The sequence below is a fragment of the Liolophura sinensis genome, chromosome 7 (genome assembly GCF_032854445.1).
Source record: "Liolophura sinensis isolate JHLJ2023 chromosome 7, CUHK_Ljap_v2, whole genome shotgun sequence".
Lineage (NCBI taxonomy): Eukaryota > Metazoa > Mollusca > Polyplacophora > Chitonida > Chitonidae > Liolophura > Liolophura sinensis.
The window spans coordinates 38,179,849-38,207,038 of record NC_088301.1 but is presented as its reverse complement, the minus strand read 5'-3'; the positions used below and the strand labels follow the sequence as shown (position 1 = coordinate 38,207,038).

The window sequence follows — 27,190 nt, the reverse complement described above, 5'->3', positions numbered from 1 at the left end:
CAAATGTATTGTACATGAACCAAAAGTGACCAAAACCAAATTTTATTTCAAGGTTGTAATTTTATTTAATTTTAGGTATTTACAACAATGTCACAAGTGATTTCAAGGCAAAGATTCCATCCGTAAGCTTTGAGGACCCAGAAACAAGTACATGTTTTCAGTTAACTGTGGGGAACAGTCAGGCTCATGAAACAACAGAGTTATTGGCCCTTTACAATAAAATTGATCCCAGGGTGCATCATCTTGCAGTAGCCTTCAGATTCTGGGCAAAGGTAAGAAGCTTTGAACATCATTACTTAAGGGTATACATTGATGATTACAAGTGGCACTTACAATGCTTATTCAAAGTTAAGTTTAAAGTGATGCATGCTACGTAGGTTATATTTGAATCGTTCGACACATATACTGCATATTCAGTTTTATCTATTGCAGTGTTTCACACATATTTACCTGATATTTCACCAACTTTTCACCTCGGTACTACATTCTGAGAATTCGATGTAATTATGGGAGTTTTACTGTGCTCTGATATCCTGCTGGCCTGCACTCACCAGCAGTATAATGTCAGTGGTAATCCATAAATACCCTGGGCATAATTAGATATATTCACAATAATACTGCAGTTGGTAAATGAACAAGCTTGGCATGGTAAAATGCAAGCCCAAAAGATTTTCATTTAACTTACGTGTCAAGTAATTACAGAGATTTTTAATTCCAGATGTGTCGGTAAAACTAGTCCCGGCATGCACATAGTGATCAGGCATTGTATCATTGTCAGAAACCAGTTGGTCAGCAATAAGACAAATTTTTGCTAGGGAAATGAACAGGATAAACTGTGTTAAAAGAAGTGGTTTCCAGATGGCGGAATCATGCAATAAAGTTAGCTTGCATCACAACACTTGTACTTATGAGAATAGTGATTACAGTAAATTAAGTTCACCGCTCGTCATACTGGCTCCCATCACTATGCTCCAATACAAGTCAGAGTGAATTATAGTTTATATGTCAGTGAATATTATTCTCAAAAGAGGACTACAGAAAATTATCCATAAATTCCTGTTATTTGGCAAAGTGACACGAAATAGGCCTGTTCACACTAAACTCACAAGGCAACAGCATGCCGCCACTGCAAACTAAAAAAGTGTTTAAGAAAGACAGTGCTTCGTCTACATTTAATTACACGATAATAGCCTGAATGGAAGGTTAGTGTCACATTAGTCCACGGGTAAAGCTGTGATATATTTTGAAGTTCTCAGGCAGTGAATCCGATATGAACAGGTGCAACACATTTACATTTGGCTGATCAGTAAAAAGGTGCCAGTATGGGACACCTTCCAGGTGAAATCCAGGGAATTCGTATGCAGTGATAATTACACAAGATCTGATAAACTTTAGTAAGGTGACCTGTAACGTACATGTATATCGTTTCATATCCAGAAATGCTGATCTGCAAGAAAAAAATGTGTTGTGTGGCACAACATGTATTTGCACTAAAACAATTTACATTATGAACCTGGGCTTAAGGCACAGAGTAGAACAGTACCAGTACTATTGTTTCAACTGAAACTTTCTTCTCATTGTGTAGATATGCAAGGTAGACCAGCAGATGATGGGTACCATGCCGGCGTATGTGACCACGTTGTTGACTGTGTTTTACCTGCAGCAGCTCTGCCCGCCAGTGTTACCTGTCCTTCATGAATACAGTAACCCACCAGATTCACCTAGTGCGGTCAGTTTACATTAGTAATATTCAGGCTACTGCTAACTGTTCTGCTTGGATTTCCTCTGTTAACATGATGGAAATGTTTGTCCTATGTAATTTCCATGGTAATGTCATAAGGCCTTAATTGTTGTTTTATGGGTTTTATGTTTTTTTTAAAATTCAATAGAATTTCCACTAAGAAAAAAGAAAGTTATAAAAACATAGAGATCGGACAAAATCAAAGGTGGATTTTTAGTTTTATTTTTATTTCATTTATGCATTTTTGTTAAGCTGCATATGTGTGTCTCTCTGTCTTTGTTTTACTATTAAGAAAAAACAAAGAAACATGACTATATGTCTGAAATTGCCAATTACACATGTACCTATATATTAACTTTTTTTATCTAAAAGAATTACAAACTATGATGTGGGCCATTTTGTGGTATTCATGATTTAAAATAAACAACTGAAAAGCCTTGGTTCTAGTTGTTCAGAGTTGCCATTGGCTTTTATAGGAAGAGGCTATTGAAACATTTTGTATCGTTTTACAGGATAACAAAGGAAAGAAAACTCCAGCGGAGAGAGAGAATTTGTATTGTCGTAACTTAGACTTCTTGGTAAGAGAGATCATCCTAATTTGAGTTCATTCCGCTGTCAAACAATATGGCAATAAAGAAAAACAAAGGTGTGGATTTTCGCAGTACAGAGTCCTGTACTGGTTTGGCTCCTGTTTGGCTCTGCATGTTTGTCAGAATAATCTCTGATAGGTGGGATGATTTCCTTTGGGCTTGAGCCACGATCCTGTACTCATTAACCCAGGCCCTTGTATCCCTAAACCCAGGATCCTACGCACATGAACCTATAATCCTGAATCATGCTGGCTTCCTCTCTGGCCGTACATTGGAAGACCTGGCAGCAACTTGCAGATGGTCGTGGGTTTTCCTTGGGCTCTGCCCAGTTTCCTCCCACCATAATGCTGACTGCCATCGTATAAGTGAAATATTCTTGAGTACAGCATAAAACACAAATCAAATAAATAAATAAATAAATAGAATCCCCATAAACATGACGGGCATTGTGAAAACGATACGTATAAAGATTCAAATACCATTCAGATCTTTCAGCAACATGCAGATAGTCGTGGGTTTGTACTGGGCTTTGCCTGGTTTCTTCCCACCATAATGCTGTCTGCCTTCACATTAGTAAAATATTCTTGAGCTTGACAGAAAAAAACATTCAAAAACATAAACAAAATGAAATACTGCCAGATACCATACTTGACCTAAAATTCTGCCCATGGTCATCAAACCCATTTTGGGACCTCTGTTGTTCTTAGAAAGATGTTTTGAGCTTTGTTTTGAAAGAAAGTTATCTTACTGGAGAAATGTAAGTTCAGCATTAAAAGTGTCAGAAATATTTTATGACCTACATGTAGTTTTGTTTGTCTCTGAAATGCACTTTTAGGGCAAAATTTTAGAGTAAATACTGTATTCAAAAAATTAAAAAGAGTTGAAAAATTAACAATTTATCACATACAGTGTATGAAATGTATTTAATTTTAGTATGTAATAAAATAGTGGAAAAGCATACATTTATATACTGTTTAAAGTTACAATGGGTACACACCATGTCACTAAGACATAACACTTCACTCTCACAATACTGACTCATTATTTATTTATAAAATTTATTGTTCTGCTATTCTCTTTGTTTTTTACAGAAAGTCTGCTGGAAGGGAGAAAACACTCAGTCTGTTGGTGAACTTTGGCTCAATATGGTGAAGTTTTACAGCCTAACCTTTTCCATGGCCCATGATGTGGTGTGTATAAGACAACACAAGCTTATGGCCAAAGGGGAGAAAAAATGGTCTGGGAAGAAATTGGCTGTTGAAGGTACTTACGTGTATTTTGAAAATTGTTCAAATTTTCTTGCTTCATCTGTGAAAGCTAGTTGATTTCTGAAGACTAAAAGCTGAAATATTCAGGAATTTATTTCATGGCTTCAGTAAATGTGTATTACGTTTAAATATGGAGAAGGATATTGCTCTGTCTTTTTGTCTAATGGTTGGTGGCTTTGTAAAATGACCAGCTGCATCTTTTTTGTGAGAAATGGATGAAAGCTTGATACAAATGTTTGATTGTCATGTCACTGATGTGTATGTTGTTAATAATGTTATCAGGTTATATTACAAATGAACTCCTGTTCAAGTTCTTACCATAATCTACCAAAACATGCTGTATATTATTCAGTTTGATGGAGTTACACATCTTCCTGATTTCTTTGCAGGAATAGTGAAAATATTGTTAATGTATCTGTTAAACTAAAAGAAGGCTAAAAAATGAAATAACTGATTGTTAGTCCTGTAATTCTGCATCCTTTTGTAGATCCATTTTCAAGAAAGCGAAATGTAACCAGATCAGTAAGCAGTAACTTGGTATTTGATTATATCTATGACTGCCTGAGACAAGCCTACAAGTATTTTGGGACTCCTCGAGAGTCTTCAAGCCCAAGAGACAACACAAAAGATAATAAGGCCCCCTCAGACAATATGAAGGATGAGCCTACAGGGAGTCCACACTCCTCATCACAGGGGAAAGACAGAAGTAATAGCTGTAAAGATCAGACAGATTTTTCCCTGTGTAATAGCACAGAAAATAGTCCCAGCACCAACCATTGTGTTACCTCAACCTGTGAAAATGAAAGAACCAATGATAGGATTGTGCTCCAAAACTGTGCAACAAACATCAGCAATAGAATTATTGACAATGCAAAAATTTCAATCCAAGACGATGTGAATGATCTCACTGTAGAGGAATCGTCCGTAAATGAGGAAAAGAGTGTTAGTCCATCACCGGAAGTTGTTGAGGAATCTGGCAATGATTCTCACCTTCCTGAAGACTGTGCTAAGCCTCAGGTGGGTGAAGATGGTGACAGTCGCAATGCTGGACATTTAGAACTTCCTTTAAATCCCGGTGTCGCTGTAGTTGACAGGAAAAGAGCTGAAGAGATGCCATCAAAAGCAATTGAGGATTTTGCAGAACATATTGTTCGGTCTGTTATAAGAATGGCAGTTTACAGAGTTATTGCTGCTGGTGGAATGGCTCCCGCAAGTGATAATTCCCTGGGGTTGGTGGAAATGGTAACGGAGAGTAATGCCTCAGAAGAAGCACGTGTACAGGTAGTTGATGCCTTGTCAGGTGAGAAATCTCCGGCCGTCCAGTCAGAAATGAACACTGACAATGCTGAAGAGGAAGTGCAGCAGGAGGAGGACCTTCAGTTTACATTTTCATTGGAGACTCTAACAGATGGCAAGGTACTAACCACCTTTCTGTTATTTGAAGTCCTTAATGTGTGAAAATATTTATTTATTTATTTGATTAGTGTTTTAGGCTGTAATCAAGAATATTTCACTTGCAGCCAGCATTATGGTGGGTGGAAACCGGGCCGAGCCCGGGGGGAAACCCACAACCATCTGCAGGTTGCTGTCAGATCTTCCCAGTTACTGTGAAAACATGTACAACAATTTTTTTTCACTCTCTGAATGGTGTAAAATTGCTATTATAATCCATGGGTGGGTTTCTTCAAGGCTCTACTCTGTTTCCTCTCACCCCCGTTGTCATAAAAGTAAAGTGTCCTTGAGTATGGGGTAAAACACCAAGCCAATGAATAAATAAATATTACCCACAAGTAAAATGTCACTTCAGTAATGTTCACAAAAATTTTTGCCTTTGGGTGAAAATAAAGGAGGAGGTCAGGTGAAGTTTGGCCTTTAAAAATTCACTTTCAGAAGCATATGAAACCCTTAAATAATGCTTTTGGTACCAGCACTTAAGTTTTTCTCATTAGAAATTAATCAAACTACACAAAAATCTCTTAAGGGCCAATAAGGTGGACGAATCAATCAGAATCGAGCAAATTATGTCACTTAAAAACAGCTAAAATTATGGTAAAACACATTACTGTCCACTGGCAAGATGGCCCATATTAGAATTAGAATATTTAAGTCCTTAAAGTTCTGTAGTCTATCTATGAGATGTTCTTTCCTTTTAAATGTCTTCCACATGATGTTGGTGTATTCTGCTTCTATTTTAAAAATTGTTTATATGTGGTATGTATGTGGGAAGTGGCTTGATGTAGGTGATCATTGACTACTGCTTAACTTCTCCAGTTCCTTATGCTCAGTGCATCTGCTAAAAGAAAAGAAATCTATGCTCAAGCTTGGGTTCCGCTCAGCTAATTTCTGAAAACTACCACGTTTGATAAGTGACATCCGTTCAAATTAGTAGAAAGTACAGTTAAGTTTGGATCACAGATGTGCTTCAAGTAGAGCAACAGTATATTATCACCATATGTTCGACCTTGTGCAGTTCACAGGTGATATATTTGTCAATCTACATCCCTTTGCACACACAAGTGATCCGGGCTATATACCACTAAAATTGCAAATGTTGTCGGTAAAAGAAACTAATGTATAGACTGGTTGTTTAGGCTAGTGTAAACAACTCCCAACAATTTGAAATTCCATGCTTTACCATCTATGGCAAAGTGGTTGGTGTGATGTGCAATGTGGCAAATTGTTAAACTGGAAGACAAAAACAAATGTACAGAAATGGTTGATTATCAATATGCACAGACTTCTTCAAAATGCCAGATGCTGACTTTTGTACATATCACTTCCATATTGGACATTTGATATCTGACAAACATGTGTCAGGGGCTTCCATCACTTATCACATTTGTAGCCAATTTTCTTTTTGAGTAGCCATTATAGTTTTGCAAGTTACACTGTAGCAGTCTAGGGAGGCACTTTGAAGACTACATCAATATTGTATTGGGCTGGTCAAGATAGTGATTGTATTATTTCTGTACAGTGCTGTAAAATAGAGTTTGAATAGAGTACAGAAGTTATCCCCCCCAAAAAGTCATGGCCTGATATCACTTAAATTTTATTGCAAGATCGGGTCTGGTAATTTTTCTCCCATTGGCTGATTTAAGATTTTTTGTTCAGAATTTGAAAGACAAAAAGTTACTGATTTCATGATAACATTTGCTTGCTTTTGTATTAAATTTGGAGCTAGGTAAGGCATTTTCAGACATTTTTGAAATATCTAAAAATAAGATACTCATTTCCACTTAATATACTGAAGACTTTTCAGTAGCTAAGATTAGTAAAAAAAATTGGTCTTAGTGTTTATTTATAATATGTAACTGTAGCTGGATGAGGTAGGGATTTGCAGATTTCATTTTTGTTCCATCATACGACAGTGACTGAACAGTTCAAATTGACTCTGAATAGTTTCCAAAATGTCGAATTCTTTTGTTGTCATGATCGTTGTAAATTGTTTACTGTTGTATTAGTAAGTAGTATGTCAGGTATTGAGTGGTAAGGGCCTATTACAAAAATTAGTGAAAATGAAATAAGTTAATAACATCTACATGCTACATGAAGAATTGCATGTAATTTTTAAGTATAAGGCCTATTATTATCCCCCTGCAAAGTGAGCACCTAAACTTTCATTGCGAAGGCAATTATTGATAGATATACAAAGCAGTTTTAAGGTACAAGTACATTGGGTAAGAATTTCACATACATTTAGCCTCAGGAAATGGAAGAACCCCATGGGAACCCTTCCAAAATCCTAATGTATGAGTGGCATATTGCTGTTAAGCCCCCAGGTAAGCCCCAGACCATGCCAGGTTTGGCTGATTTACTACAGCCTGAACTACATGTACACTGTATAACAGTAGTACAAAGATCATGTAATGTTACATGAAATCTATGGGATGAGACTCTCTCTCACTGGCCCCACATAAAATCCATTGTGTGGATGTCCTTAACCTTGACAGCCTGGGCAACTACATGTACATGCTTTAGTTTAAAAGAGTTGCCACTTCTTTCACATTACACACATTTTAAGACATTGTATGGCCCTGTGGAAGGAGAAAGTTGTTTTGATCAAAGATAATCATGGACCTAAGAGTGCATGTGTATGTGTGTCCCTTACTGTTTATTCTTTCACACTAGATCAATATTTTAAACATGGCCTACCTTCCAGCGACCGGATCCCAGTTTCCGGCTCCTGTAGTGGCCGAGTGATTTGCAAACGTGAAGGGTTAATCTGAAGTTAAGCATTGATACAGGCATAAAGTATGAGACGTTAAAGTATGAGATTTATCAGTGAATCCATTGTAAGAGAGATGTTTCATTTAAGAAATTTTGTATGTATCATTTTTAATTAATTTGAAAAGTTTACGCCATAAATATGATATTCGCTGAAACAGCTGACTTTTTTTTTTTTTTTTTTTTTTTTTTTATAATTAGTATTCCACATCACAGCAGAAATGAGGAATATTAATTTGGGACTGTCTCTATGTCAGATTTTTATGTCTACTTCATTTCTAGAAACCCAGCAACGATCACGGTATTTACAAACTTCAAACGAGGTGACTCACATTTTTGTAAACACCCGCAGCAAGACCCATCCGATCATAATTCGCTAATGTATTTTCTACAGTTGCCAGTTTGATATTCAGTAAATTCTGCTTTAGTAGTCATTTTTAAATCCTAAATTTCACACATTTTTGCACAAGAACAGGAAATACTCTCCTGGCACTTTGATGATCGGACGTGCGTTATTAGCACACCTAGTTTATGTTTAAGTAGTGTGAAGACCCTTAGTAAAGGATTCTAGCAGGCTTCAAATTTGCAGGCATAATATATTATTTTGGTTTCACAGGGCCCAGCAGTTGTATGCAGTATATGCCAGTTGGAAGGTCATCTTAAGCAGGCTTGCCCAGAAGATAAACTCCCAGATTTACCTCCGTTACCAGAAATGACCTCAAAGCATTTGAAAATTTTATCAAATTTTTTGGAGGAAGTACCAGGTAATCATATTTTTATGTTAAATTAAATGGTACCTTTTTTTTTAATTCATCATATCAAATTAGTGTAAAAGGTGTTTATGAAAAGCAACATTGCCATTGAGATGCTGTGGACTTATTTTGAATTCTTCATGAGTTTCATTCAATCATAAGAGTACATATGTAAGGATTGATTTTTATGTATATTTTTTTTGTCAATGTGCACTTTGTGTTATTAATCGTGATTGATTGATTTGTTCTCTGCCAGCTGACTTTGCTCCCACTCCACTAGAAGTTCAGGAGAGAAATTATATTGTGTCAGAGTTGCAGAAATACGTCAGAGAAGAATACCCAGGTGAGATTTCTGTTTCTGATTGTCATAAACAATGAATCAAAACAAAACCATTTTCTTAGTTGTGTAAAAGACCAGTGCAAAAGATTTCCTGCCTAACAAGGCAGTTCCAAGCTAGGTAAAAATTTGTCATTTTCTGCTGCCACAGCAGTGCTTGTGTGAAAGGTACTGTTCATTATTTTACATTTGCAACAAAATCGATTATGATTGGTCAAGAATCTTGGGTTGTTGATCAGGAATCTGTGCATCAGTTTCATTTGACTTTGTCATCCATGATTATCTTGAATGTTGTTTGTTCTACATTCGGAGAAAGGAAAGCGAGGGATTTGAACAATTTACCCATTAGCTGAATTTACTAATTGAACAGTATCTTTTGGATTTTTAGCATATGTCGTACCCTGAGCTGTGGCGTCGAAGTCCAATGAGAGGGAAAGCAATGTTAAACAAAATGTTAGGGGTGGTATCTAAATTACCAAATTCATGACCTCAGGGCTTGAGCTGAAATGTTGCATTCATGCTTCTGTATAGGCGAGCTCTTCGGTAGCCCTGCTACATAAATGTATGTATGTATATATATATGTGTGTGTGTGTTATATAAGTGATAAGATCTTATTGTCTGGATTAAAACTCCAATTGTTTTGCATGTGCATTCTAACTACAGACATAGCTATTATCATGCCCCGAGTGTTCAATAACAGGGTAAGTTGCGTTAAGTAAAATGTTATGGGTGGTATCGTAATAAGCACTGCATGTATTTAGCTAAGGTTTTCCACACATGTAGAGCAAATTGGCACAAGGGGGATATTAGGTTGTTGATCAGGATTCTGTGCATTATTATGCCTATAATTTGCTGTGTACATATTTAATACCATATATTGCCTTATTCATGACCTATTGCGTTGTGGATTATAATCATTGTTAAGTAAAATGTTACAGGCAGTATCTTAAGAAGTACTGCATTATTGAGCTCCGGTTTAGCACATCATATGTGAAGCACAATAACACGATGGGGGTGTTCTATTGTAGATGCTCTGTGTGCATATTAATTACCATATTGTACCAAATTCACTACTTTATTGTTCTATGTATTGAGCTGAAACTTTGCCATAATATGTCTCTTACAGGTGAGCTGTTGTTGCTACCAAACTAAGTTGCTGTATACGTCTGTGTAGATATAGATATCAGCAGTGATAGATGTTGAGGTCTTATCAGTTGCCTACTCCAGGCACTCCGCTTTCCTTCGCCTGTAAAACTGACTATTACATATAAATTGAAAAAGTTCTTGAGTATGGCATTAAACAACCCGACAACAAAGGTAATCTGATTCCCAGTATCCCTATATTTGCTATATAAATAGGAATATATTTCTTTGACTGTATATAAAGTTCACCTGAACTTGTATTATTCAGCACATCTTTTTCTTCTTTCCAGAGGCAAAATTAAGTTTGTTTGGTTCGTCATGTAATGGATTTGGATTCCGACACAGTGACCTGGACATATGTATGACATTCGATCAACCAACGGCAGAGGTAATTCTTTATTTGCAGTCTCATTTAATTGCAGTACTGCATTCTTGACTGTAACCATTTTGCAGGGTATCGGTGCTTGTACATGGACTATAACCAAGAAATCGGCTGTTAACTTTGAATATTGGGTGAAGTCTGGTTCACAGCCAAGACAACATCTATAGTAAAATTCCTGTATTGTAACAGAGCCTTCCAATCAGTAAGTTGGCAGAAGAAAAATGCCTGCCACTACTTTGGTGTCATGGGCAAAATTCAGGTGAATTACATTTGCAGAGGTCTCCACGGTCTTCTGGACAGTCTTTGTAGCATTCTGTGGCGTATGCAAGTGGTAATCCCAAGACTTTTTGCTTTTGTGCCCTACTCACAAATGCCACGACAGTGACTGGTAACATGTGAAGCTTTTGTTTTTGTAACATGCGCACCTATGTTTGTCATTTCATGTGACAGCACATCAGCTTGCTGCTGTCAAAGCATAATTTGAGTTTACAGTACATCACATTTCTGCTTTGCTCCGTTATACATCATTATACACCTATTTGTGTGGAACTGTTTTCCACAGCTTTACATGCTCAGTTGAGGCTGCGAAATATTTTTATAAAATGTTTGTTTCACATGATTGACATACAAAGAGGTCATTTGTGGAGGTATGGCAATGTTGGTATTAAGGTATATCTATATTAAAATGTACAAGCACAAAACTTTTACATATAGCATAAAAAGAATAAACCTGGTAAAACATAGTGATAAATGATTGTTTGGCTTTTAGAGAGAAAAAAAATTGAAGGCCTGATGTTAACTTGTGTTTGTAAGTGCCAGTAGTTGTATGAAGTGCATACCAGTTTGCCCTTAGGAAGAAAGAAACTTTTTGAAAAATTATGTATTTTTTTTAATTAAAAAAAAGAAAAGGAGAATAAGATAAAGTATGCAGAGCAAAGGAGACTCTCTTGTATTTTCTTTGGGAACCATGGCAGTATTAAGTTCTTGCAGACCTTACTTGAGCTAGCTATATGCTAGGTATACACCCCTCAAGGAAGTTAGGGGAGCGTATACTGGAATCACTCTGTCTGTCTGTCACGATTTTGTCCATCTCCTGCAAAAGTACTGTGTCTATTTCGATGCAATTTACCATACATTTTGCCTGTCCTCTGAACTTGTGCATGCTTAAGTTTAATGGCTGTCTGGTAATCATTTTATAATTAATTATTATTTTGTTAATTACGCCCATTTGGGACGTAATGGTGCTCTCCATGTAATCAAATTTTGTCCATGCTTGTCTTCCCAAATGACTGTTGTGATTTTGATGAAAGTTATGACACATATCTTGCCCATCATCTGAACATATGCATGCTTAAGTTTAACGGAAATCAAGTAATTATTTTAATAATTTTATAATTACCCCATTTAAGACTTTGCACAATAGGGCTTTTTCCATGTATTCAGATTAAAGTATAAAGTAATGAACCCATTTCTGTGAAACTTACAATATATCTTCCTATAATCTAAACTTTTATATGCTTAAGTGTAATTACAATCAGGTAATTACTTTGATAATTACTATTGTTCAGGTATTTAGTGCTATAATTGATTTTTTTTTTTTCACAGGCGTAAATACTCTTAAAAAAATGAGATGATATGCTTGTAAAAATTAAAGAAGAGCGTACTGTATATGCCTGAAGACTTGTGTGTACGCCTAAGTTTGCAGAAAGCTAGCGTACATACAAGATTTAAAGCAGACAGTGCTGTCAAAATCTTCACAGTGGATCGTGTGTGCGACTTTCTCCACCATATGTTAGTTTTCGGGCCATAGCAAAAGCTTTTGCCACCTGCATACATGGAGAATGGATATAGTGATATTTGTCACTGTAGTGTTTGCAATAAAGAAGATGTAGCAAGGGCTAAAAATGATCTCTTCACATGTGGGCCTATGTATACATGTATGCGCATACACTTGAAGAATGCCAATGAAGAAAAACTAAGCAACATGACATCCTGTCATTTATTTTAAGGTTTTCTTTTATTTTTGGAAATGTTTGGGGAAAGAAAGGGAGTGTATTTCGGACATCCAGATTCTAGTTTGATGTCTTTCAGGGAATAGACTGTGTGTCCATTATTGAAACACTTTCTAAGATGTTGAAAGAGCATCGTGGATTTTACAATGTACTACCCATAACAACAGCAAAGGTACCAATTGTCAAGTTCAGACACCGCCAAAGCCAGTTGGAAGGAGACATCAGCCTATATAACACACTGGTAGGTATAGTTGTATACCGAAACATATACATGGATTTATTAACCATATTTCAAATTTAAGTTAGGCCACACCAATTTATCTTTTCTGTTTCACGGGCAGAATAAAGTTGTTTTTTTTTTATGATGGAGTATGACATGATAATAAAAATCAGTCTGAAACACCATCTAATTTATTGAAAATGTGGACTGTCCCATCTATTTGTTGCGTTAAAGACATATGGAAAGCCTTGTAAAACAGGAAAGTCATATAAAAAAGCATTAAGATCGGACCTGCTGCTAAAACACAATAAAATTGGTGTCATCTAAGAGTGAAATAAAAATAGCATTATTGGTTGTGAAGAAGGAAAGTGGCGATTGTAAATGATTTGGTACTTGTAGTTACCACAACTTGTTGTGTTGTAGTATCAGACTTGTAGTAATAAAGTACATACATATTTGCCCCATTGTGGTGAAATTTGAGTCTAATGTCATGCTAATACATGTACACTTATGCCTTTATATTTTGTTTATTGGTGCACGGTATCTTGTTTTTCTGTTAAGGCCCAGTACAATACTGACATGCTCCAGATGTATTCCATGATTGATAGGCGAGTGGAAATACTTGGCTATGCCATGAAAGTTTTTGCAAAGGTAGGTAGTATAAATTCTGTGTATTATCTCTTGTGTGAGAGGAGGTTTTATTAGAGTCTGTGATCCTACCAATTCAGAAGGAACTCTAAATAGTCAGTTTTATTTACGACACCTGCTGCTTTGTGCTGGTATTTATATCTACAGTATGTATAAGACAAAAACAAAAAAAAAAGCTATATTAATTTCTACATAAATCATTATATACCAACTGCAGTTTCATATTTTTGTTTTCTGTTGTATCTGGTTTGAAGTGCTAATGTGGCTCATGTTCACCAGGCAGGAGTTTGTTTTACTGTAGTTGCCAAGGCCACTCTCTGTCACAGACCATTGAAGCCCATTTAATACATTTTGTTCAAGGACACTTTGTTTTCTGCTAAGAGTAGACAGTGACATCAGTGTTGACCATTAAATGTTCCGTACGAGTCAAAAGGCTTGACAAAAGTGGTGTTGTGCCTTCCTTACTATGCTGTGAAGTACTTATTATTGGAATTTATCTTCGCGGATTTTCTCAAAAAATATGCTTGCAGGAATTAATTTTCACGTATTTAAGAGAATACTGAAACAAAGATATAATATGGCAGAAGTTATTCAAGCATATAAAAACAGGTATCATCATGGGTGGCTTTAATCCTCCTTTGTTTCCTGCGGTGTTGCTAATCCCTGTGATGTGGATCAGAGATTAAAACAATAGATGGATTATCACCATGTAAGAAGATTACTTTCGCACATACGGTGAGCAGTACTCAAACAGGTGTCACTTCTTTTTGGACTGTTGATGAGTACTTTTAAACACCTGGCAAAGTGACCTGTCACCTTTTGAGCAGTTCAGTGCAAAACATATGAATTCACCATTATCGGTGCCAGTCACTCATTCTTTATCAAGCAACATGGTAAGTTCTGCATTGTTTTCAGTTTTAATCATCCTCTGTAGCAGGTCAGAAACCCAAACATGGCCGTAGCTGTCTAACAGCCATGGGACAGCGTGTTTCTGGGTGACATTCATTGGAAGCCAGCACGTGCTGGTATCTACTATTCTTTTAATTAACGGGCATAGTGAACACTAATCAAATTAAAGACGACCGAACTCCCAAGTCATTTTATACCCACCATGCCTTAGCACCAGAGTTTGCATATATTTAAACCATAATTTCCCTTCCCTGCTGTTAAAAAAAATTTAGCTGGCCAGTCGAGCTTTCATAGCGCAACTCCCATCAGCCTGGCAAAGATTTCACTTTTTTATTGCTACTACCTGTAGTATGTGATTCAATATTGGATATTTTTCGCTGGAATTAATTTTCGTGGTAAATTATTGACCGTGAAATCCGCAAAAATTAATACTTCACTGTATATGACACAGAAGCAGAGAACTGACCGTTGAACATGAAATGAAATAAATTTGCAGATGACGTGATTGTTTCTGAGAAATTTGGTGTCTTTAAAGTATATTTTTCATTGGAAAGATGTTTTTTGTATGCTTATTAAGAAATGAGGGTGAAACCATTGTGCTTGCAAGCACTCTTAAAGTAGTCGCTTTACAACAATAAGCTGTCAGGTCGGATCACATACACGGCTTGTTTTCATTTCTCAGTCTAAATAATCTTGATTAAAGCTCCTGTCTTACATGGAAGGCATGCCAACAAGCTGTGGATGACCGTTGGTACCCCATTTTACTCTGTCTGGTATAATGCTATCCACCATCACATAAGTGACATATTCTTGAGTACAGCTTAAAACACAAATCAAATGAAAAAATAAGTATGTTCATTGGCTATCTCTACATCAGGTTTTGGGCTGTTTCAACTAATTGACAATTAGAGTGAAAACTGAGACTTTCTGCGTGACGAAAGTACTAAGGGTTATACAATAACCCTGAGAATTTTGTAATAAATTATGTTTTTTATGTTGAAGGTGTGTGATATTGGAGATGCCTCTCGTGGCAGTTTGTCATCATATGGCTATATCTTGATGGTGCTGCACTATCTCCAGCAGTGTAAACCCCCGGTGATACCTGTTCTCCAAGAGGTAAATATTTGTACCCAGTCCCGATCCTACTTTCTCAGATCAGTATTCATGTTTGGCTTTTCAGTTTCTCTGAACATTTCGTTCCTAAAAGAACTAAACCGACTCCTGTATACTATAACACAATGGAAGGGGTCGTTGATTAGTTTCAGTAGTGGTCAGCATCACTGCTCTTTGAACCAAAGCATTGGTCTATAATTTTTTCTTTCTTTTCCCAGCTTCACCCTCCAGATGAAAATCCCGAAGTTTTAGTTGATGGCTGGAATGCCTGGTATTTTAATGATTTCAAAAGGCTAGTAAGTAGGCTTTAATATATACAATATCTGTGATAATTTCTGTAATAATAATAAGGGCATAAAATGCTTTAGTGCCACAAAAGTTTTCCTGTTTTTTTATTATGTTAGTCACTGCACAGTGTATACCTAAACTAAAAGATTCTTGAAATTTTTATTTAAAATTTATTTTTAAGAACTAATTTTGAAGTGGTATTGAGTAGTATTAAGAAAACGATGCAAGTCAGATAAGTTGACATTTGAAGGTTAAATGGAGTGTGATTTAGACATGTGATTCATACTTTTTTCGTAGCCTGAAGTATGGCCAGACTATGGTAAGAACCGGTTAAGCGTGGCAGAGCTGTGGATAGGCATGTTCCGCTACTACACGGAACATTTCGACTTCAAGGAGGAGGTTGTATGTATCAGAAAGCATGCCACACTGACACGCTTCGAGAAACTCTGGAATGGAAGATGCATTGCCATTGAAGGTGAGCTCTTAGGAAATTATCTTCGTGTATTTTAGAGGTGGTCTTAAGTGTTTTCCATAGGTCAACTGTTGTTATTCCATCTTTGATCTTATTCAGTAAGCTGTCATTCTGTCCTGACACACTCATGTGGCCTATAATTTTATTGAATAATACATCCATGATTATTCAGGAGCAGTCTGTTTTTATTAATGCACCCATGGAAGAGAGGATTGTATAACTGCTTTTCTTCAAATGAATCAAAATGCAGACATAAGTAAATCACATTTTCTGATATTTTTTTCTCATGGTTCAGGGAGCAGTTGTAATGTAATGAGTAATCTTTTTTTTTCCATTGTTTGCTGTTAAGGCATTTATGAATAATATATGCATATGCCCTTGTTGAAACTTTTGATTTGTTTAAAGTACTACACCTTTAATGAAACCATTATCGTTTATTTCTCTGTAAATGTTTTCGTTTTGAGAAGAAACTGATTTTATTTTCTGACAGCAGACATTGTTGGGCTTCAGCTGAAGTAATGTTGAAAGTAGTGTTGAATCTCTTCAAACAAACATCCCCTGTGACCAACATCATGATTTTCTATGTTTGATGACATTTCAGATCCATTTGATCTTAATCACAACCTTGGTGCTGGCCTCTCCAGGAAAAGTAAGTGGGTTGGTCAAATGTGATGAGAGTACAGTGTCAAAACAACATTAGAAGCTCAAGCTCAATTAGAAGTGCGAGGATTTCAGCTATGTTGTTGAAATGGATTATTAATCTGTGACAGTAGCAAAATTCTAGTCTCTTTTCATTGATAAGAGTTCAGTTAATGTGAAACACTTACCATACTTTCTCAATAAGTACAGACACTCACTAATTAGATACTCTGAGAGTAAGCAGGCAGATCAGAGGAATAACAAAGTATGTTAGTATTTTCCTTGCAGTGCATTGAAAAAAAAAAAAACATACACCCCATGTAAAGTGATGTTTATGAGACTACATCTACTTTTGGCTGTCACCCCAATTTTCAGCTAACCCATCCCACATGATGTGATAAAAATGTACTCAAAAGTGAAAGACCTGGTGCTTATTCGCTAGCCACATCACATACTCATCGAAGAGTCTGAATGTTGATTTTGTCAAATGCAGTAGGCATACGGCAGTGATGTAAGCTGAAATGCCAGTAATTACAAACATGTGCTTAGTCCATATACATGGACTTGGTGTTTTTTTTTGTTTTTTTTTTCCTTCACATCTTGACGTTCAGCGCAACACCAAGTCCATCTCTGCCTCTTACAACTGTTCAATGGCACAAAAAGTGAACATTTAAATACCCAGCAGTCTGTCTCTTCTCTCCCCGTCTTGCTAAGCTGGTGAGGCTCACTGAGGTGTGACCCAGGCATGGAGAGCTGTCAGTGATCAACTACAGGTAATCACCTACTCCCTGCAGAGAGTTTACGACTTAAGACAACAGCCTGCGCAAGGGATCGTGGTATGCGTTTTTTGAAAGTACATCTGAAATTATGGAGAATGCATGGTATCCTGTAATACCTCACGGTATTCTGTAAAAATCTTGTAATATTTATTTTCATATGCAAACAATTTTTTGTATATCTCTTTCTTTCAGTGAATATGTACATACAAAAGGCATTTATTAAAGGAAGGCTACTCTACTGCACTCCCATTCACAGCTTACCAGCAGGGTATCAAAGTTTAGGGGTGAGTTTGTACTATCTGGGCAAAGTATGTGTAATTAACTGCCTAGCAGAAATAGGAGCAAAAAAGAATTGAAATGTATCAGACAGTGATAGGTTTAAAATGTAAAAATGTGTGATACATGTATAAATTCATAATGACTGAATGGGAAATATGTTTAACGATGGTCAGTTCCCATGATTTTTTCTTGATTAAAATTTCCATATGCCAGAAGTATGGTAAATGATCTCAATTTTGCCCCCAAAATAGCATTTGCAGAAGCAAATAACTGTTTTTAAATACTGATTTTGGCGCTGAAACATTTTTTCAATAAGATGTTACCCTATCTTTCAAAACACCTTTCTAAAGAACATATTCAGACAAAAGTCAGACAAAATTTGCAACTTTGTCATGGGCAAATGGTAAGGTTATGTACAGAATTTATATACCTACATTTTAAACTAGTACAAGGTAATATATTTTTTCAGGACTATTTCTTTGCCGCTGACAAACTGACTGAGGAGGCTCCACCAACAGACAAGTGTTGTCGAGCTTGTGGAAAAATTGGTCATTTTGTTAAAGAGTGTCCCATTGTGAGAAATCGTAAACAAAGGTTTGTAGACCATGGTGGACTACTGTCAACAAAATGTGTTGCTGTAAGAGAACAGCATGCATGCAATCATAGATGGTGTATTAAGCTTGTTGTCTTTATCTAAGTACATGTATATGCAGGCCTTTCTTTTCAAACTTTTATGAGAACGACATGTAGTTTGGCGACAATAATCTGTCATATGTTCACACCATAGGATATCAGCGTAATTTAGTGGTCATGCAAAAGATTACATAGTGTTACTTTTGATTTGTCAGAACATTGAATTAAATCAATAAATGAGAAGTGGGTAATTTTAGGGAGTGATTTCAGAGAACACTGTTGCAAAAATATTTGTGCATTCCTGGCAAGCCAACACCATACATGTAAGAAAATAAGTTTGTCTGCATGGTTTGTTAGGTTTTGGTAACAAACTGTAAGTTAAAAAATGCTGTGTTAGTAATAGAAAAATAATATTTCCTGAATTTGTCTGTTAGAAAATCAACAAAAGTTTGGTCTGTTCACCTGCGTGTACCATTATTTGTTTACATCAGTTTACACTGGCAAGATTTTTTTCTTTTTTTGTGGTTTATGTTTCAGTAGAGAGGAAGACGATAAAAGGAAACGCAGAGACTTTGACAGATCACTCGGTAACTTCATGTCATAAATGTGAAATATGTAATTATAGTTCCTCAATGAATCAAACAAACGGTATTTTATGTGGTCCATAAGGAGTATGAATCAATCAGATTTATGCAAATTGTATCACTCAAAAAAGTTTTGGGTGAAATGCAGTACCAGGAAATTTGGAAGTAGGTCAATGTTTTAAATACAGTTTTATATGTAAATCAGAGTTATTGTTGAATAGGTCTCATTTTATCTTGTCTAATTTTAGGAGAAGAGAGAGGTACAACAGACAGAGGTTGTCGAATTTGTGGAAAACTTGGTCATTTTGCTAAAGAATGCCCCATGGTTTCTAACAGAAATCGGAAACAGAGGTTTGCACCCTGTGACATAATGCACAATACTTTTCAGTGAACATAAAGTCAGCCACTAAAGCTGAATTAATTAATGAAGATGTATTCCATAAATGTTCTGAAAATGTTCAAAAAATTATACACCTTTTATCAACAAAATAAATAGCAAACAGTCGTCAGTACCTAGCCATTCATTTGGTGACGCCATTTTGCCATGTTATAGCTATATAGAGTGATGTCACAAAATCAAGGAGCTCTCCCCTACCATCGGTATTGACAATATGCCAGTGAGAAAATACAAGCAGAAATGCCTTTTACCCAACCAAAGAGTATCAGTTCTGTCCTGTTTTCCAAGGGCCGATGATTCTTTTAGCCCAGCGATAGGTCTGGGTGACCTTCGTGGGTACCAGCGTCGTGTTTTAGCAGTCCTCTTTGTCCTCGTTGGCGACTTGCATGGGTGTCAGCATTAGGGCTAGCTGGCTGTACCGACATCAGGGAATTTACCGAACATAGTAGGACCTTCTGATTAATAACTCTTTTGTGCAGATTTTGTGAAGATATTTTCGCAATAAATCTGACTTTGCTAAGGAAAAATGCAACGTCTTAATACTTTTGTTCGAGCAATGACTCTCCCAAGGCGGTTTTCTTGCCAGTTCTCCCTAATAAGTTAGCAGCGTCCTGCCCAATATGAACGCATTGTGACACAGGCAGCCGTTCTCAGTTCCCTGTTCCTAAATGTGTGGTCCAAAATGCCTAAATTTAACACCTAAACTTGAACACTTTATCTAACCTCAAAATCCGATTTATTGCATCCATACCTGTCTATCCACTATAAGAAACCACACTGACAATGGAGAGCTAATAGGTTTTTTGACGTGACAGCCAATTATCAAATGATGTTTTCAGCTCTATTGATTGGCCAAGTTCATGAAGGCTGCTACAACATGGCCACTCAAAGTGAATTGTCTGTCAAGGCCATATCCCTAACGCTGAACTTCATCTTCTCGGCTTTATAGAAAATTTTTTGAAATAACTGATAACTGTGTCCTATATCCTTTTTTTTTTCAGTGTATTTATAGTGGCAGACTTCATGTTCACTTCAAAGAATTTTATGAACATCGATGTCAATTTTGAACTTTTTTTTTTTACTTCAGTGTGGGGATATAACGGTGGGGTCCTGTCCTGATATGAGTCCTGATAAAAAGAGTCGCAAAACAATAATTATACATAACATGATACAGCAAAATACGTTGTGGATATAGGTCCCTGTTAGGGACATCCCAAAAAAGGGCATAAGACAATGTGGTTTGGATAACTTAAAATAAGTGTTTAATATGTGGATATTAATAGATAATTAACATTATTTAGTAAAAAAAAATCTGTGTACTAAGCCCAGTGTTTAGTCAGCAAAAGAGAGCAAAAAAAAATGAATAAATGAAACAAGATCCTGTGTAAACTGTCCAGGCTTTGATTGTAATGTCTGTGTCGAAGACAGTTGGTCTTTTGATTTAACTTTTTACTCTGTGTCTGCTTTGATATCAAGGTATATGTAGTGCCTCTTCAAATGCACTAAATCATAGTTAATGTTGGTTTTTGCATATCGCCTACTGGGAAGGCCATATAATTCCACACTACAGACTTACACTGTGTTTCAGTTGTGTTACTGTATTTCCAGTTAAGTTTTATTGTAAAATGTTCAATGCCAGCTTATTTCTTCACACAGAAATTATGTAGTAGGATTGTTTTATTGGCCACAGTGCTGACCAATATAGATACACAGTTAGAGCAAGTCTTGTGTAAATAAGCTTACTTCTGCTGTCAGTATACATAACATGGTTTGCAGACAGTTCATGCTGGCTCTCTGGTTGTATGTGGGAAGGTCTGCTAGCAATTTAGAGGATGATCATGGGATTCTCTGAGTCCCGTGTCCTCGCATTGTAATGCTGGCTGCCATCATCTAAGTGGAATATTCTTGAGTACGACGTGAAACACCAATCAAATAAATAAAAAAAATATCTTTGTGTTTGGGTTCGATAATAATTTTGTCTGCCAATTCCATGAATGGGACATGAAAACTGGCAAGCCTGAAAATTCCCCACGTTTTTCATATTTCTAGCTTCATGTCTGGGTTTATGATGTTAGCTTTGAAATAAGAAAGTTCTAGATATGTATGAAAAAGATATATGATCAGGGCAAAGAAATATTATTCAGTTATGTTTTATATTTTTTTTTCTTTTTTCACCTTGGTTTTTATGGTTGCCTTTGTATGTTATTAAGCCATTGGAACTCCTAAGAGATGGTTGTGGATAATTTATTTTTGTAGAGAAGAAGAGGAGAAAAGAAAACGAAGAGAGTTTGAAAGATCAATAGGTAACTAAAATCTTGAAAGAAGGCGTCCTTTAAATAAACAGTAATTGTACATGTAGATATCATACGAGAATAAAAGGTATCACAAATTAGTATAAATCATGTAACAGACTTTCTAATGTAGTAAAGGTAATGTTTGAAACAGATTATTTCAGATCATTTGTAAACATCATTTCGTTTTCCATGCTTGTATTTTATTAGGTGAGGACAGAAGCCACATGACACGCAGAGACAACCGGAACCAGGAGTTTGCACGACGCTCTCATGAATACCCTGCGTCTCCCCGAGCAGAGGGCAGGCCGAATTGGCCCCTGTTACCTGGTGGAAGTCAGCTGGACCCTTACTTGAGCCCAGGGTATCCTCCCCATAATATGGGCCAACAGGGTCAGTTCCATGTGAACCGGACCTCAAGCAGCCCACGACAGATGCGCACCAATCCTCAACACCAGAGAGAGCCAGCTAGTCCCAATTCCAGATGGCAAAACCCTGTCATAGGCCCCTCTCTTTTCTACTACAACCAGTCCCCAGGCAGCAATCACAGTGCCACATCACCAGGGCAGGCTTTTGGTGTTCAGCAAGGGAGAGGTCATTCCACTGGTGCACAGTTTAAGGTAAACAGGAATGAAGATTTGGTCTTGTTTTTATGAAATTTAATTTTATTGAAAAGGTAAAAATTTTTTAAAAATTGCTTCTCTAAGGTGTCTCATCTAATACAGCAATGTACTATCAGAACATTTTAATGTAATGTAGTAACCTACTGTAAGGTAAGTCATACATATAAGTCTCATGGTAGTTTAAGAAATATGAATTATTAAAAATTAGATGCCCTATTTTTTATTTATTGTTTAATTTTATTAGTAGACAAAGACTTGAGTTGTAAATTTGTATGTGTCAGTTTTGGCCTCTTACATTGACATTGTTTGACTGTAAACCTGGAGTCAAAGATTTCTTTTGTTCCTAATCTCTTTACTGGGCTCAAAATTTCATTCATAATCTCCTCACTGGACTCAAAATTTCATTTTGATGAATTCATTATTACAGTATAGCCTCCATATAAAAAGCTATGGTAGTATGCAAAATAGATTAAATAAACCCCAAAAATGTGAATGAAAAATACGCATTTTATTACAATGTGAAAATGTTGATGTGAGCAGTTGTGGATAATTCTACTGTTAGAAACACTAATAGTGTTTCATGGCTTTCCCAAGAGAGCTCTCCAAGCATGGCTAGCATCAACTATGTAATCTTGCTGTAAGGGTAAAGACAAAATTCCCTACTACATTATTATTATGACTATTATTTCTAAGAGGAAACATTAGTTACCTGTGTAGGGGCCTCCGTGGCTCAGTCGGTTAGCGCGCTAGCACAGCGTAGTGACCCAGAAGCCTCTCACCAATGCGGTCGCTGTGAGTTCAAGACCAGCTCATGCTGGCTTCCTCTCCGGGCGTACGTGGGAAGGTCTGCCAGCAACCTGCGGATGGTCGTGGGTTTCCCCCGGGCTCTGCCCGGTTTCCACCCACCATAATGCTGACCGCCGTCGTATAAGTGAAATATTCTTGAGTACGGCGTAAAACAACAATCAAAAAAAAAAAAAAAAAAGTTACCTGTGTATATTTTTGTGTATTTTAGCCATATTCCAATGTGGGGGTACAGTACCAGCAGCAGCACCCACACCAACAGTTCACAGGTCAGGGCAGACACCAAGAGAGCTTTCTTAATAGACAGTGTAAGTTAAAGAATTTCTCTAGAAGTCCTGTATTTTTTTTTCCCCAGCTATCATAGTTATATTCCATTGTTTGCTCGCCGTTATGAAGTAAGGCGAGGTATTGTGAGTGTTGGGGGAAAGAGGTGTCAGTGATGGTATTGGTGTTCGAAGAAGCTTTTTTATTTTGGTCATTTGAGAAAGGTTTTATGTAGCCATTACTGGCCAGCTATAGGGTTTCTCATAGCCCTTGTTAGTTTGCTTGTACCAAGATACAGAGGGAGCTAATGTCATACCTTGAGTGACTGCACCCAGTTAGGCTGTGTTTAGGTAAATATTAAGGGTGGTTAATTAAAAAGTACTGCATCTATTGAGCTCAAGTTTTGCTTTCAAGTAAAGCAGGATAGTTAAGAGGGGAACATTCCATTGCTATGTGTTGAATTAAGTACCATAAATAACAAAATTCTATTTTGTGTATTAGAACACATGTTATTTAATATATTAAGCAGAAGTTTTACAGTCATGTGTCTTGGGTAATATATTGCGACCAGACCTATTTTTAATAGAAGCTACAAAGTACAGGCGTAGCTTATGTCATGGCTTGACCATCAGCGTCCAGTGTCCTATAACATCAAAAGCAATGTTAAATTATAAATATTAGAAGTGGGTATCTTGAGGTTAGGTATTTTATGCATATAGAACACAATATCACAAGGGGTATGTTCATCATTAATGCACTGTGTGCATATTATTTACTCTAAATTACAAAATTCTTTCGGTTGTGTATTGGAGTCAACATTATAGTACATGTTATGGGTGGTATCTCAAAAAGGACTGCAGGAGGTTTTGCATGAGTTTTTTTCATGTACATGTAAAATACAATGATATGAGATAGGGAATGTTCCATCGTTGATGTTCTGTGTGCATGTTAATTATTGTAAAATAATAATCCCTACAAGCGAGTTCTTTCGTAGCAAGGCTACCAAATTTAAGTTTTTCTTTGTTATCTTTGTGCAAGGTGTTGTAATCATAGACATTGAACACATCGCAAAATTATGTTTTGTTTAGATCCCCCCAGGGAGAGTGAGCGGTATGATCCAAGATCTGGGCGCAAGTTTAAGGACTGACAGTGGAAGATGTTCTAATCAGAGGCAGCTCCATGTGTTTCAGTTTTCCTAACCAGTTTCCTAACCTGTGGCATTGTGTAATTTTAGTCTTTTCAATATGTTTACTTCATTTATTAATTTTGAGCATTCTTCTGTGCTGTTAAACAATGGCTGCAATCCAGTGATTATGTATTGCTCTCTGTTATGGTAGGATTGATGTGCATTTAGTGTACATTCATGCAAAACTTTCTTATTTGTAGAATTATGTTGTTCTTTTTTCAAGTATGTATTAAAACATCTGTGAATTCGCCACACTGCACTGCAACCTGCTAGGTTTAGGAATTTGAATCATGCTGACCTGCATCAATTTAGGTAAATTAACAACCATTAACAGTTTTTATCATATTCAGAGATGTTAAAAATTTTGTTAGACTATGATGTAATTCTCCATGGATGTAATTTTTTGTCCCCTTTCAGGGGATAAGTAACTACATGTTTGTTCAAATGGTGTTCCATGTTAAAGATGAAAGGTAAATTTTGATGTGGATGACAGCAATGTGCACTTTCAGAAATTTGTGTTAAAATATGATTATTTTCTACTTGGTTGAAATTAGAATGATTAACATTCCATATTAAATAGGGTTATGTAGAATTGTCTACAGGAATTTTTCACTTCTGCTCTGGATTTCGTACCTTAAGTTGGAATAGTATTAATACTGTTGTCACATTCTGCATTGTTTTGTTTTGTTATTTTTTGTGTAGACTGTTTAAAACAAAATGTAGTCTTATGTATGGATAAGTAAATGATATTTGAACATATAGTATATATGACATGTTCTTCTGCAGATTGAATGCGAAGTTGCAGTGTTGTTGTGTTATTGATTAGAAAAATAATATATTCTCAGATAGAAAGGAGTTGTTTGCAATTAATTAACTTGTGTGTTGAGTAAAGTAGAATTTCGCTAACTTCATATCAAGTTGCCACACCCTGTACTGACTTGTCACCAAATTGATCTGAAGTTAAACCTGCTCCCTAGCCCTCTGTTCATTCAATCAGATTTCTTCTGTGCATATTTGGAAATGAATTCCGCCGTTTCAGCTTTTTGTGTAGAGGAACAAGAATTGTGATGAGTACTGATCTCTTCAACTAATGATAGGTCAGGAGACAGAATATGATAGATGTTTCTTCAGATTTCTAGAGGGACAAGTCAGAATAAGGAACATCTACTTGACCTGACTTTATTTCACAAGATGAACGGTTTTATTGACTTGTCATATCTTGATTATATTTGCAAACAAATCCTTGGCTTTTTGAGTTTAGTGTGCTTTTAGCTAGGTACAGATGGTACACTATTACAAGTGATATATATCAAGTGATGGAGTATATTGCGTAAAGTTCAACATTAGTACAGTACATAGCTTTTAAACCTGTCTTAGCTGAGTAACGTTAAGCTGAGTAACGTTGGCTTGAGAAATGTTGCATAAATTGTCAGTTTGATTCATGATTCTTATTTGAAAATGTTCTGAAGATTTTAGTAGTGGGTATTTGTGAATCTTTTTCCTACAAATTTGTGCCCAAATTGTTCTGAACAAATCCTGCTAATATGTTAACGAAAGGTTGAAACTTTTCCTTTTAAAGTAAGATGAGAAATTAAGTTGAATGTAAGAGACAAAGCTGAATTTATGATTGTGCATTTTGTGTATTTTGTTAACAAGATATATGTAATTGGAAAAGAAACATTGGATTTCCTTATGCAATACAAACTGTACGCAATCAGCAACCAGTTATGAATGTATATTTCAGCATATTATTTATTTTTAAAATACATGTGAGCTTTCTTTTCTTAATGATGAGGTAAAAAAAATTTTCTTGATTTATTCTAGAAGTATGTAATAAGTCTTGTTTGCATAGCACGTAACTTGTCAATCTTCATTAACGTGATTGGAGTAAATTGTCCAGAATCTGAGGTTTCAGAAGGTCACAGTCAGATAGATTGGAACAAGTTGCTTTCATTTTTGATTACTTACTTGTTTTGGAAGTTTGGAAGTCACATTGAAGAAAAAACTGAATAATAACTTAATTTGATAAAAGTAAGTGTGTTTGAATGAATGTTAAATTACCTCATCAGTGTAACAGTTATTCCCTTAAGCTTTCACACATTTATTATATTTACAAGTGCTGGCAGCCCCGGTGAATGGTCAGGCATTGACAGACAGTTTTGGGAATAACCTTGTTTTAAGTTTTAATGTTTAATTCTTTAAAGAAATACATGACTAGGGCAATGTTTTACAGGTTAAACTTATTTTATTGCTATCTTTGAATTCAAAAAAGGTGTGTGAGGACAGTTATTGCTTTCCTTGTGTACATATATTATGTATTCATCGTGGAAGAACAGCAAAGAGAAGCTGGTTATGTTGACTGTACAGGAAACAAGACTTCTTCTTGTTTGTTATTGTAAAATTGATCCAAATAAATCATCCCAGTAAACTTTAAAATGTCTTTTTTTTAACCATTATATGTTTGCATACTGAACAAAAAAAAAGAAGCTTCATGTATTTTACTTTATTTTCCAAACATACCCTTACAGAACAACGTGTTGCTAATGGATAAATCTGGTTTTTGGAAGTAATGAGCGAACGGATACACTGAAACAGGATTAGGCATTAAGGT

General features: G+C 36.1%; 1 protein-coding gene across 2 annotated transcripts in view; it reads left to right on the top strand.

The window, feature by feature from the left end:
• Positions 1-26,998, top strand: part of LOC135469905 (terminal uridylyltransferase 4-like) — a 34,727-nt gene extending 7,729 nt beyond the window's left edge. The window contains exons 7-28 of one of the 2 annotated variants that reach the window (XM_064748544.1): positions 76-272; positions 1,586-1,729; positions 2,254-2,319; positions 3,423-3,594; positions 4,087-5,015; positions 8,440-8,587; positions 8,832-8,918; positions 10,347-10,444; positions 12,530-12,691; positions 13,232-13,321; positions 15,230-15,343; positions 15,559-15,636; positions 15,926-16,103; positions 16,702-16,749; positions 17,711-17,802; positions 18,267-18,391; positions 18,971-19,017; positions 19,263-19,365; positions 21,668-21,714; positions 21,913-22,322; positions 23,341-23,437; positions 24,482-26,998. In XM_064748544.1, coding sequence (XP_064604614.1) covers positions 76-272; positions 1,586-1,729; positions 2,254-2,319; positions 3,423-3,594; positions 4,087-5,015; positions 8,440-8,587; positions 8,832-8,918; positions 10,347-10,444; positions 12,530-12,691; positions 13,232-13,321; positions 15,230-15,343; positions 15,559-15,636; positions 15,926-16,103; positions 16,702-16,749; positions 17,711-17,802; positions 18,267-18,391; positions 18,971-19,017; positions 19,263-19,365; positions 21,668-21,714; positions 21,913-22,322; positions 23,341-23,437; positions 24,482-24,540 — 3,491 coding nt within the window. In that variant the 3' untranslated portion in view covers positions 24,541-26,998. Of the gene's footprint in view, positions 1-75; positions 273-1,585; positions 1,730-2,253; positions 2,320-3,422; positions 3,595-4,086; positions 5,016-8,439; positions 8,588-8,831; positions 8,919-10,346; positions 10,445-12,529; positions 12,692-13,231; positions 13,322-15,229; positions 15,344-15,558; positions 15,637-15,925; positions 16,104-16,701; positions 16,750-17,710; positions 17,803-18,266; positions 18,392-18,967; positions 19,018-19,262; positions 19,366-21,667; positions 21,715-21,912; positions 22,323-23,340; positions 23,438-24,481 lie in introns of both variants that reach the window. The other variant, XM_064748543.1, reaches the window with a different exon arrangement.
• Positions 26,999-27,190: the final 192 nt, after the last annotated feature.